Source organism: Theropithecus gelada, chromosome 1 (assembly GCF_003255815.1).
Source record: "Theropithecus gelada isolate Dixy chromosome 1, Tgel_1.0, whole genome shotgun sequence".
Lineage (NCBI taxonomy): Eukaryota > Metazoa > Chordata > Mammalia > Primates > Cercopithecidae > Theropithecus > Theropithecus gelada.
The window spans coordinates 198,176,774-198,190,829 of record NC_037668.1 but is presented as its reverse complement, the minus strand read 5'-3'; the positions used below and the strand labels follow the sequence as shown (position 1 = coordinate 198,190,829).

General features: G+C 36.2%; 1 protein-coding gene across 6 annotated transcripts in view; it reads left to right on the top strand.

Annotated features, from left to right (window-relative positions):
- The window catches only part of POU2F1 (POU class 2 homeobox 1), a 197,004-nt gene that overhangs the window by 90,828 nt on the left and 92,120 nt on the right, over window positions 1–14,056 (top strand). For 5 of the 6 annotated variants that reach the window (XM_025382351.1, XM_025382341.1, XM_025382348.1 and 2 more), the window contains one exon: window positions 13,248–13,313. In XM_025382351.1, the coding sequence (XP_025238136.1) occupies window positions 13,248–13,313 (66 nt within the window). Of the gene's footprint in view, window positions 1–9,795; window positions 10,057–13,247; window positions 13,314–14,056 lie in introns of those variants that run through there. The other variant, XM_025382343.1, reaches the window with a different exon arrangement.

Here is a 14,056-nt window from a genome sequence, read left to right as displayed (position 1 = left end):
ATAAAAAGAATATTTAACTTCTAAACTGTTAGAGAGGGGAAGAAAGAGGAATGAAGAAATTACATTTGATATTAAAAACCAGGAAAGAAGGGGAAGGGAGATCCACAACAAAGAACAGCTAAAGTAAATAAAAACTATAAAATGACACGATGGGAAAAGGCCAAATATATCAGTAATCACAAAGGAAGTAGTAAATGGGTTAAACAAACTTCTACTCAGATTGGATTTTTAAAAAATGAAATGAAAATCCTGTCTATTTCTTTTCATAAGTGACACACCTAAAACCAAATGACACAGAAAAGATGATTAATGAATCTATGGAGCTATGCCAGTCAAATAGTATAAAAACAAAAGAGCTGTTATACAGTAAATTCTGAGGCCAAAAAAGGGAGGGAGGTAGATAAAGGAAGATAATTTTGAAGTGACAAAGGAATAGTTTACCAAGCAGAAATGTCCATGTACATAAAAATGTTTAATATAAAATGCCTAATCAATAGACATAATTACCACAATGACAGAGATGTTAGGATTATCTGACAAGGATTTTAAAGCAGCTGTCATAAAAATGCTTCAGTGAGTAATTATGGACATGGTTGAAACAAATGAGAAAAACATGAAGTCTGAGTAAAGAAATAGGCCTCAGTAAATAGAAAATATAAAGAAAAACTAAATAGAAATTTTTGAACAGCTACAATATCTGGATTAAAACTCACTGTGTAGGCTCATAACAGAGTGGAGGAGACAGAGTGAACTGGAAGATGGAACAATAGAAATTACCCAATCTGAACAAGAAAGAGAAAAGAGAACAAATAATCAATGGACCCTCAGGGACCATTAGGACTAAAGCAAAAAGATCTACAACAAAAGTTCTAACATTCATCTAAGTACTGGGAGAAGAGGAGAAAGAGGGTGGGGCTGAAAAGTACTTTCAGAACACTGAAAACTCCCCAAATTTGGTAGAAGACATATACCCATATGGATTTAAGAAACTGAGCAAATTTCAAGCAGAAAATTTTCACCAAAAAAAAAAAAAAATCTCCAAGACACGTTTTTAATAAAACTTACATAAACTGGAGACAAAGGAAAAATCTTGAAAACAGAGAGAAATGACATCTTACCTATGGGAAAAACAATTCCAGGGATAGTGGATATCTTAGCAGAAACCATGGAGGCCAGGAGGCCAAGGCATAGTATTTTTCAGGTAGAGAGAGAGCTCAAACTCCCCCAAATCTATATCTAGCAAAAATATCCTTCAGGAATGAAGGGGAAATCAAGACATTGTTAGGTGAAGGAAAAGAAAGAAAATTTACCTCCAGCAGACCTACCCTGAAAGAATGACTACCATAGTTTATAATGGAACTGAAAAGTTCCTATCGTTTGGTGATGTCTTGATGATTCTGGCCCTGTGTAGGCCTAGTCTAGTTTGAGTCTTAGTTTTTAACAAAAAAATATTTTAAATAGAAAAAACTCGTAGAAAGGATGTAAAGAAAGAAAATATTTTTGTGCAGCTATACAACATCTTTGTATCTCCAGTGTTGGAGGTGGGGCCTGGTGGGAAGTGTTTGGATTATGGGGGTGGATCCCTCATAGCTTGGTGCAGTCTTCTTGATAGTGAGTTCTCATGGGATCTGGTCATTTTAAAGTGTGTGGCAACCCCCCTCCCCAATCTCTGTCTCTCTTGCTCCTGCTTTTGCCGTATGGCATGCCTGCTCCTGCCTTCACCTACTACCATGATTGTAAGCCTCCTGAGGTCTCCTCAAAAGCAGATGCTGCTATGCTTCCTATACAGCCTGCAGAACCTGACCCAATTAAACCTCTTTTCTTATACATTACCCAGCCTCAGGCATTTCTTTATAGCAATGCAAGAATGGCCTAATACATACATACACCCTATGCACTAGCAGTCTCACTTCTGTGCATTTATCGCAGAGAAATAAAAAATTATGTTCACATAAAAATATGTATACAGATGTGCTTTACATATTACATATAAGAGTCCTGTATCAGAAATGTGCTTTGTAAATATTTTCCCGCAGTGTGGACTTGTCATCCTCTGTACATCCTGTGTACGAATGTTTACAGCAGGTTTATTTTAATAGCCTAAAACTTAGAAACAGCCAAAAAGTCCCTCAATAAGTAAATGCCGAGCAAACAGTGGGGTATTGTTGAGTGTGGTGCCTCATGCCTGTAATCCCAGCTACTTGGGAGACAAAAAAGTGGGATGATGGCTCGTTCAAGACCAGCCTGAGCAACATAGTGAGAACTTGTCTTTTTTTTTTTAATTAGCCAGGTGTGGTGACGTACTAGTAGTCCTAGCTACTTGGGAGGCTAAGGCAGGATGATCGATTGAGCCCAGGAGTTCAAGGCTGCAGTGAACTATGATTACACTACAGCACTCCAGTCTGGGCAACAGAGAGATACCCCATCTCTTAAAAATAAATAAATGAATGAATAAATAAATAAATAAATAAATAAACCCTGAAATTAAAAAGCAAACTATGGGACATCTGTACCATGGAATACTTAATATTCAGCAAGAAAAAGGAATAACTATTGATACACACAAAAGCTTGGTTGGATCTCAAAGGCATACATAATGCCGAGTAAAAAATGCCAATCTCAAATGGTCATGTTACGTATGTTTCCACTTGTATAACGTTACCAAAATGACCAGCTATAAAGGTAGATAGTAGATTAGTGGTTGTCAGGGATTAGAAATAGCCCGAGGGATAGGAGTTGTTGTGACTGTCATGGGGTAGCAGGACAGAATTCTGTGTGATGAAATAGTTCTGTATCTTGATTGCAATGATAGTTACAGGAACCTGCACATGTGACCTTAAAATGACGTAGAAGTATACTTTATATGAAGATCAGTTGTTTGGATTTAATATAATAGTGTAGTTACATAAGACGTAACCAGTGGAGAAATTAATGAATGGTACATGGGATCCATCTTTGAAGATTCCTTTGCATTTCTAATAATTTCAAAATAAAAAGTTAAAAGCAAAAGAGAGGGCTATAATAATTGCTATAGGATTTCAGAGAAAGAAATAGTTCCTTAATAACTAGGAGAATGAGGGAAGACCTGAGGCCATAGCTTTTGAATAGTTTTTGTAGGATAGGTAAACTTTTCATGAAACAATACAGGGAAAAGAAGGGTATTTTGGACAGATTGAGGTTAATAAATGTTTATGGAATGACTACCACTATATTATTATTAAGAAATGTTAATAACATCTGATTAGGCTGAAAAAACTTTAATTAATTGAGTGTATCTTTAGATTTTATATCTGATATAGAACTCTGGGATATTTGTTACCCTTGTGTTGTCACACAGATTCTGGAAGCCTGAGTGTAACACATAGAGAGAAAACATAAATTACCAGTATCAGAAATGAAACGGAACAGTTCAAAAAATGGATGGAAATAATCAAAGCTGCCTGGGTTTTAAGCAAAACAAGGCTTATTTTTTCATGGATTTACGAAATTGAATCAGAGAAGAAGTCACATTTTATTTGTTAAAATAGGAGAACTCTAATATTATTTTTATTTTTTGAGATGAAGTCTCACTCTGTCACCCAGGCTGGAGTGCAGTGTCACGGTCTAGGCTCACTGCGACTTCTGCCTCTTGGGTTCAAGCAATTCTTGTGCCTCAGCCTCCTGAGTAGCTGGAACTGTAGGTGCACACCACCACAGGTGACTAAATTTTTGTATATTTAGTAGAGATGGGGTTTCACCATGTTGGCCCGGCTGGTCTTGAACTGCTGACCTCAGGTGATCTTCCTGCCTTCGCCTCTCAAAGTGCTGGGATTAGAGGCATGAGCCACCACGCCTGGCTAGAACTCTAATACTAGACAACAATGTCAAGACAACTTACTGTATAGGCCTGTGTTAAAACTCCATAGTGACCTATTCTTTTTCTCCCTGGAATGTTCACAGTTTGTAATTACACATTTTGGTGATTGCTTAATATTTCTATTATTCAATTACAAGCTTTCTGAAGCTTGTCCTTGCCAAGACCAGTGGAGACCCTAACCCAGCAGCACCAGAGGAATTAAAGACACACACACAGAAATACAAGAAATACAGAGTGTGGAGCGGGAATCAGGGGGCTGACAGCCTTCAGAGCTAAGAGCCACGAACAGAGTTTTACCCACATATTTATTGACAGCAAGCTAGTGATAAGCATTGTTTCTATAGATTATAGATTAACTAAAACAAAGGGATGGGAAACAAAGAGATGGGCTCTGGCTAGTTATCTGCAGCAGGAACATGTCCTTAAGGCACAGATCGCTCATACTGTTGTTTTTGGTTCAGGAACACCTTAAGTGGTTTTCCGCCCTGAGTGGGCCAAGTGTTCCTTGCCCTCATTCTGGTAAACCAGCAACCTTCAGCGTGGGTGTCATAGCCATCAAGAGCATGTCACAGTGCTGCAGAGATTTTGTTTATGGCCATTTTGGGGGCCTGTTTATGGCCAGATTTGGGGACCTGTTCCCAACACATTCTTGTCTTCCCAATTCCTATCCCTGTGCCTGAAAACACTTAGTAAATACTTGTTGAATCTATTAATGATTGAAATCAATGACTTGGCAAAACACTTTAAACTAGAATGAAAGAAATACAGTCATGGAAGTAAAGAAACAGTATGGTAGGATAGGATCGTGTAGGATAGGCTAGACAGATAAGTTTAGTGAAATGGTAAAACTTTAATAGAGCTACACAAAGATTTAAGCTTTTACAACCAAGAAATTCAGGATTGGATTTTGTAATAGGTTTAAAGAATGCCAGATTGTTAGAGTGAACAGTAGATGAGCTATGTATATAGGTGTAAAAATGTAATATAGCACAGGTTAAAAGAGACCAGAAACATGTCATTTCAAACTACTTTCCACTAGTTTGGTAGCTTTCTCAGTGAACCACCACTTAAATGACTTGATGAGATTAACTGACAGCCCATTCCTGTTTGAAGCACTGATTCCCTATATAGCATGCTGAAGACTTACTTCATGGTATGTCTACCAGTTGAGTTGTAAAGTTATCAAGAACCATTTACTTGTTTGTGCTCCCAATACTGTTCATGCTAGTTGTACTAATTTTAATCACACTATTTATTTATTATTTATTATTATTATTTGGGATCCAAATTCAAAGGAAAGGCTTTGGCCCCCAAAATTGGTGAATGAATGCATATTTGTATGCTTTGGGTTAAAATACAATGATTATGTATATGTGTTTATGATATTTAGGTTGACTATTTTGTTCAATCAGCCAACCAACTACTGATCGGAATCTCATGGGATAATAATTTTTACCCATTTTATTTTATTTGTCTTCCTCTCATGCCTCCGTAGTGTGCCTGAGTCCCCAACCCCCACCCTACCTCGGCTCTCTGTTTATTAACTAGGCCTCAGTTTACTTTTTATGAAGATTGTCCTTCAGATTGCTTGTTATGAATAGCCACGTTGATAAAGTACATTTCTTTCATGGTATCTGCCCATCTAGATTTTTAGTAAATGATAGAAATTCCATTAAGTATTTTAAAAGATTTTTTTAGGGGGGAGGGGACACTGAGAGCCCCATAATGTAACCTTCGAGGGTATCATTTACATAGTCTGTGATGTAGTTGACAAGAATGGTGGCAGTGTCAATACCTGTCACTTGATTCTGAGTCTAAAATTTTCAAATCCTGGAATGTTCTTTCATATTTGGTGGGCATTAGTAAAATGATTTTAGGCTGTACATGTGTGATGGCTTTTTTGGACTTTTTTTGTAAATAATTATTGATAATATTTGAGGTACTAAGTATTTTTATTAGTGTTGAAATATCATTGTTTTCTGTAAGTTAATAGGACGCTAAATTATTGGTAGATTGGAAAAGAGACAAAGGTTGGAAAAGATAATGGTGTACTGTTGAGATTGCCTGGGGTGAAACCTGTGGAACTAAAAGATACAGACACCCCCCATGATACAGAAAAGAGGTAACAGGGAATAATTGTTGAGTCAGACACTTCTACTTGTTCAACTAGGTAGACAGTTAGTACAGAATAGAGGGTACAAATGGCTGTTCATATAGAACATGACCAGGCTGGATGTTAATGATTTAGTAAGGTAGAGTATAGGCCAATGTCAGTTCACTCTCACATAAAAAGTGTGTTTCAAAACACTAGTTTGTGATTTAGTTGTCATTGCCCTCAATTTCATTTCTAATGATACCTACACTGGCCCATAAGATCATGAGTGTAAAAATATTTTAATACTAGTAGTGTTGGCTGGGCATGGTGGTTCACGCCTGTAATCCCAGCACTTTGGGAGGCCGAGGCGGGCGAATCATGAGGTGAGGAGTTTGAGACCAGCCTGGCTAACATGGTGAAACCCCGTCTCTACTAAAAATACAAAAATTAGCCTGACTTGGTGGCAGGCACCTGTAATCCCAGCTACTTGGGAGGCTGAGGCAGGAGAATCGCTTGAAACCAGAAGGGTGAGGTTGCAGTAAACCGAGATTGCACCACTGCATTCTAGCACAGGCAAAAGAGCGAAACTCCGTCTCAAAAAAAAAAAAAACAAAAAACAAAACTACCAGTTTCTGGGTCCTGGAAGAGCATTTGTCCCCTCTTTTAGGAGGAAAAAAAAAAGCCTACATTTTAGGCATAGTTGTGAAATACATGAATTTGAATTTGCCCTTTCAGCTCCTTTTTATACTTCCATATGTTACTACTATTTCCTATTATTACTACCTTCTATGAACCCTTTGCCCCCATTACCCCACCCCCAATCCAGGTCCTCTAAATATCAGTTATTTTATTATTTATTGGCCTCTTCGCTAGTAGAAACTAGAGACTGTTCTCTAGTAGAAACATTGCCTCACTAATCAACCCCTAAACTAGGTGTTAAATGAAAGCGGTGGGATTGGATTAATTCATGCTCAAGTGTGAATGACCGACAATCCCACAAACCTCTTAAAAATGGTTTTCCTTTGTACAAAGGGTGTTCTTTCTAGGTTAAGTTTTAATCTAATTGATTCTTTGCTATTATTTCAGACAGATGACCAAGTGAAACAGACATTTGAACTTTGTGGGAAAAGCTGTTATTTTCTTCTTTTGGACATAAATGTGCCATGGTTGGGGAGTACAGGCAAGAGATGGTGACCATCCCTCTCCCAATCCATCTATAGAGGCTTGGACAAGCTCCTGGTGTTTAAACTTCCCCTGTAAAATTAGTAAGGTACTTAGATCAAGAGTGGCAGAAAGGGACTTTTCTCGCCTTTCCATCCCACTTTAGCAAAGCGAGCTTTTTTGTCTGGGTGAGCTTTGCAGTAGAGGGGAAGGGGGTCCCACTCTAGATAGTATCCTGTGTGGGCTGGTAAACTATAGCCTCTCTGCTACAGGTCCTGTGGGCCTCTCTTAGCCTGAGGGGGAGGCTGTTTCACTAAGAAGGTGCCGCTCCTGTTGGGTACAGACACACTCCTTTGTCAGCGATGACTGGCTCCAAGTCATCCTTAGCTAATATATGAAAGACCACACTGGCACTAGAAAGGTAGTTTAAAGATGTTATTACATAAAGTAGAAAAGAGCAGATGGTAAGTTGCAGAAATATCCCATAATAAATGCAAACAGTAAATTTAAAATTTTGTAAAGGCAGAACAGGAGGGAAATAAACATTTATTGATCTACTGTAATCTAGTCACATTCACCACTGCTTTTCATCTTTTCTCACCAAGGAGAATTTGTATACTCTAACATATTCTACCTTAAAAACTCATTTGAAATTTGTGTTCTCTTCTATAATGTATTCTTATTTTAATAAAAGTGCTGCGAAATATTAAATAAGATCGATGCTTTCAAAAGATGTACCGTGTTTATCCAATGATTTGATGTCTGCACTGGCACAACTGCATCACATTCCTCCAGTCCACGCTCTTGTCTGAGGAGCATGAAAAATTTATCTCACAATAACCTCATGAAAGGGATATCATCATTTTATAGATGAGAAAATTAAGGCTGGAAGAGGGAAGGAACTTAAACAGGTATTACAGGTACTAAATGGCCGTGTTAAGTTTCTCCCCCAAAGTCTCTCCTCTTAAGCATTTTGTGATTCTGTAAAACACTAAAACTGGTAATGCAGAGTGCTGATCCAAAAGTTTAAGGTTTTTGGTCCTCTACTGACTTGCAAGGGAATCTTTTTAAAGGCCCCTTATTAAAATCTGTCTTTCATTTCCTCATATGCATGTTGAGTTTAATTTCAACCTTAATGTTGGGAAAAGGTGCATACATATTTTTAAAATCAGACATTTGATATTCTTGAAGACTAGTTCTAAATAAAAGCAGTTATTAATGGGATGACACCTTTGAGAACTCTCCTCAAATCTAGTGCACTCTTCTGTGTATCTGTACACACCTGACTTGTAAACACAATGTCTTTGCCGCCATTTACTGGTTTCTTCACTATACTGAAAACAAACCATTCAGTCTGCTGCTTTACCACCTCCCAGCAATTCCCTACATGTGTAACTCATCCATAATGCATAGGAATAGCCAAGAGCATAGATTCTGATGTCAGAAAATTCTAGTTTTAAATCCTGACTCCAAATTACTGGTGTGACATTGGATAAAGTGTTTTAGTTCTCTGTGCCTCAGTTTTCTTACTTTAATAATATTTAAAGAAAGAAAGGGGTAATAATGCTTATTACTCCATGGAGGTTTTGTAAATCTTCTCCTGAATTGTCTGTGATGATTAGACTGTTGTCATTGTAATACCTGAAAAATTTTGGGTAGATGACTTACCTTGTAAATGTACAAGGTACAAGTGTACAAACATATAGTTTAGTAAGGATTATATATGTGTGTATGTCCATTAAGTGAAATTTATTTCAGAATACCAAGTAATTCCACAATTAACATGGCCCACCCTTTGACAATAGAGATTCTAAGTAACAAACTGTCTTCTTTCTACTTGAGATTTATTTCATGGGGAAAGGATACTGCATAATATGTAGCATTCAACTAATCTATTCTGCTAATTTGGTAGTATAAAAAGATTTGTAGATAATGAATTTCTATACTCTTTAAGATACACACCTTGCACTGCTTCTGGGTTTACTGTTGCCGTGTCTTAAAGTGGGACTTTATCTTGACGGAAGTGTGTTAAGAATTGGAAAATTCCGTATCAGTAGACTAGCACCATCTTGACAGCCTTGTGTTCTGCTTCTACCTTGCTAATTGTTTCCTTGGGATTATTTGGATTGTGTAGAAAGCTTTTTGCAAATCCTCTTATTACTGAAGTCATTGTTGCCAGCAGGAATAAGATTAAAGGTGCTTAAGTCTGTAGAGTTGTTTCTAATTTGTACGTGTCATTTCAGTGGCATTTTAACAGAACTCTGTCTCCTGTATCTCCCTTCTCCCCCGGTACTATCTCCAGTTAGGTCCAAGAAGCCAGGCCATTGGAAGAAGCCTCATTTTATCCTCCTAATTATTATGCTGGCACTCAGGAGATAATTTTTCCCTTCATGCACTGCCAATTAATATGCAAATAACCTGATAAATATTTATGCAATGATTTAAATTATGCAGGGAGTGCTTTCAGTATATTCTGTAAATGAATTGTTCATGGACTTCAAAGTGCTGGCTGCTGTGCTAACGAGGAGAGATTTGCATAAGGCCCTAATCACGCGCATACTGATTAAGCTTCATTATGGAAACTGCCAGCTGCAATCTTTGTTTCTATTTTATTACAAAAAGAGGAACTTTTTCATGCTTCAGTTGCCTTGACAATGTCAGTCGTAGCTGGTAGGAGAGACTAAAACTCCTCTGAGCAACTGAAGTTTCCTTATTCAGTTGAAGATTGCTATGGTGTAACAGAAGTTGTATTTTGCTTTTCCCCTTAATCCACTTTCCACCCTACCCAACCCCCCTTTTTTCTTAAGAACATAGTGTAGATTTGTTAGAAATAGTAGTACCTTCTTTCCCCACCCCAAACTGCTACCTGTTTCTTCCTTGTTTGGACTCTCTGCTCCTCTAGAAGATTTCACAGCAATGCTGGACTGCAGTGACTATATTCTAGGTGGGTACCAGCACAGTTCTTTTCTTAGAAGCTTTAATATGGAAATAGCGTGTGTCGGGTTGACTATGCATAAATGCTTAATCGCATATGCAGTCTATGTGGGGGGAGGGGGAGAGTTGGACTGAGCAGGGAAGGAGGAAAGCATTTGCAAAGCACAAGCTTACTTGGATTTGCAGTAGGTCCCTCCTTGTGACTAGCTCTTCTGGTTCAGAGGGTATTGTTAGTAAATACAGTGAATTTAGAGTTCAGCTTGAATGAATATTTTTGCTTTTTGGAAATTCCTATTGAGAACATTTCACGTAGTTATAAAAACATCTTAAATCTGAAACAAGGCATAACTGTACATAGATATTAATATTAACATATTAATAAAAATGCTTTCCATACCTAATGAGAACATCTTGTACAAAAACCAAAATGCTCAGTGAAAAATAAGGTTGAGTCACAGTGCAGAATAGTTTTCATAAATGTTAATAAAGAGGGTAATTTATACCCTCTTTAAATTAGTTCTTTTGATCTATTTCCAGATTTTAGAAACTCTTAACTGTTCTCAGATTTTTGCTAGGATTCGTTCTCTTTTTAATTTTTTTGAAATAAACTATATACTCTAGATAACTGCAATTTTAAATGTTGGAAAACCTTTTTAGAGTTTTCTCTATAGAACAGCAGGGCTTTTGGAGTGGAAGGATGTCCAGCTTCAATTTATTAAAACCATCGTTGGTGATGGAGATTTCAAATAAATCAAGGCACTTTGATTTTTAGATATATGGTGGCTAATGGTGGTCGTATTTTGTGTGGAGTTCTGTCTGTTTATATGCAGAATTATTGAGACTTTTTTTTAGTTACTCTAGTCACCTGGAAAGTTAAAATGATATGAACTCCAGGACGTGGATATCTTACATTTAAAACTTTTGCAAACGACTTTTTTCCTATATTGTCATTTTCCGCACTTGAAAATTGAAGCTGCTCCTGTCACCTTCATAGTTGCCAAAGATAAAGTAAAATGATACTTCTGAAAATGTTTAAATTCTTGTGCAGAAGGCATGGCCTAAACCCAGGGTAGCAGTATCTGCCCAGCACAGTAAAAGCCACTATGTAAAGTTTGAGTGACAGAAACAACAAATTTATGTCAGGAATTCAGTCTTGTATTTACTCTTTGGCATTTACTTAGTTGGGAATTCAAAAAAAGGAAAGAAAAATACCTTTTTGAAATATTTTTAACATTTCATTTTAGAATTAGAAATTACATTTCTTACTTTCAGTTAGTAGTAAATATTATTTAAAGTCTTCCCATTGTTGTGCAATTCTACTTTTGTGTGTATGTGAAGTAATGTTTTATTTTTGTGTGTATGTGAGATAATTTTGTTAAATGCTTTTGAAGCTCTTGACAGTTCAGTAGAAGAATCTGAGAAGATTCATTTAAAACACATAATCTTTATTATCTGTGACATAATCTTTAATTTATAGATGGGAAAATCAGAATATGAATTATACAAAGTCAGGCTCATGACTTGTTAAGAATTATGCTGCTTTATTTCTGCAGTACCTACATATGTGAGAAAACTGTTAACTCCTTTTATGAATGTCAACTGATTGATCATTTTTTCCACTTTCCTTTAAAATTCATTTAAAGGAAGCATTGAGCAGTATGGATGCTAATGGTATATTCTGTTACATTTATTGTGATCTCTGTTGACTTTCATGAGATTTTGGTTGTCATTCAGAAAGATGATTTTTCACTAAGTTGTACACCTGTTCCTTTCAAACCTTAGTATGCTTTCAGATGATATTTAAATTTCTCTGGACAGTGAGGAGAAGGAAGTTGTAGAACTGCCCTCATTTATGACCACAAACATATGAATTTTAACCCTTTGAACATCAGAAGACCAAACCAAAGTTATGACAGAACTGCCTTAGCCCATAAGACAAGCATCAGTTGCAGAAACTTACTGTATTAGAAAAGCTATTATACATCTTCTTGTTGGAAATGAAACTTATAAAAGAAAGACTCCTGATTTTTTTTTTCCTCATCTATTGTGCATGGGGATAATTCCACTGTGAAGAACATGGTTGAGAATTCTATCTAGTGATTGTTTTGATTTCCTAGTTAGATGTTTAAGCAGATGACAAAATGTGCTCTTTGGACAAAAACACAATATAGTTTAAACATTTGTTCTCTGTTAATAACTAAAGTTAAATGATTCTTAACTTATTTAACCACTAAATAAGTTAATGGGGGGAAAGGCAGAACTTATTTGACAGTAAACTTGTTTGATTATAAATATTCTAAGTTTGAGTTTACAGTAGTAGAATAAGAGATACATTTATGTATATTCCGTTTCTTACCCTTTCAAAGAGTTAGAAGGAAAACAGAGTTCTTGTCTCTTCTCTTAATGTATTTTCTGGAATACCTAATATTGCTTGATGAAAACTTTTTACTGCAGAAATAAACCTTCATTAAATAGATAACCCAGAAATGATAAACCCAAATTAGCAGTTTCATTTAGGATATTGAGGTAGTATTACTTTAAGTGGGTGTGGTTGTGTTGCAGTTTTGAAATTATTAGATATATCTGTTACGCCTTATGGTACAACTTCTTGTGCAGGTTTATAGTTGAGGTATGAATTTAATATGTTCTCACTTTGACTTGTTTAGTTTAGTTGGGGAGGGGAGTAAATTTGGAGATAATTCATCTTAGACGTGTTTTCTTTTAGTTCCTAGGTTGAGTTACTGTCCCATCTATTATCAAGATTACCAGTGGGTTGTTTTAGTTATAATGAATGAATATCATTGCATATAGAAAAAGATACTTTATTTGGGAATAACATTTTATTTTGTGAGGTGCTTCCCCCCTTTCCAGTTTTACTTCATGTTACAAAGCATTTATTCCTTTTACATATCAGACTTTCTAATTTTTTTCGGGTTACAGTTCTGCTGTCTTTCTTTAAAGAATCTTAAAATTCTTTAAAAAGAGTTTATTTGTGAATCCCTTCAGGGTCTGGGGAATTTTGAATTTCTTCCAGATAACCTTTTATTACACTTTCTAGTATTTTAGCCAGACATGTATACACCGGGTCTTCTTAAACTATATAACATTAGTTAACCCTTTTTTTGGCCACAGTTTTGCCTCCTCAATCCCATCTCCATCCCCAGTTTTTTAAAAACCTCATTCACCTCTGATTTATTGCAGACTCAAGAATGAACAATCCGTCAGAAACCAGTAAACCATCTATGGAGAGTGGAGATGGCAACACAGGTAAGAGTTTTCTGATCTACCTTTTAATTAACTCTAGTAGAGCACAAAGAAGAAACTTTCCACGTAACTAGGACTCGTATTTGGCAAACACAGACCAATTTGAGTATTGAGTTGTGAAATATGATTCAGTCCTTTAGGAACTGGGAGGGATTATGTTTGTTTAAGATTACCTAACTTCCTTCTGCAGGCAGCTTTGTTGTTTTTCTTCTGTCTATCAGACAAACTGTGCAGATGTTAGGAAAATTGTCCTTTGGCTCAGATAGTTTTGGGTATGAAATATGGGTTTACCATTTACTAGCTATGTGACTTTAGCCAATTTCCCCAGTCTTTTTGAGACTTAATTTATTCAATTACAAAATGAGGATAATATATTTCAGGTCATTGTGAGTATTAAAGGAGATAATATATGTGGCATGTTAAGCAAAATGCCAGCTACACAGTAACCATTCAGTAAAATGTTATTTTTCTTACAGATATTAATCAAAATAGTAAATTTTATCTGCCCTTTGATATAAATTATATTAAAAGTTATGATAGTATCAGTAAGTAGTTATAAACACCCATTTCTAATACATTCTTTTATTTGGTAATTTAAAAAAATTATACTTCATTAAACCTTTTGTCAAGAGAAAATTATCATATAAATGAGAATACTGAGGCCCCATGTGAGAAAGGTAAATCCGTAAAAGATGGTTTGTCTCCACGGCTCATACTCTTGAGTCAGTATATTGCTTAGAGGGTAT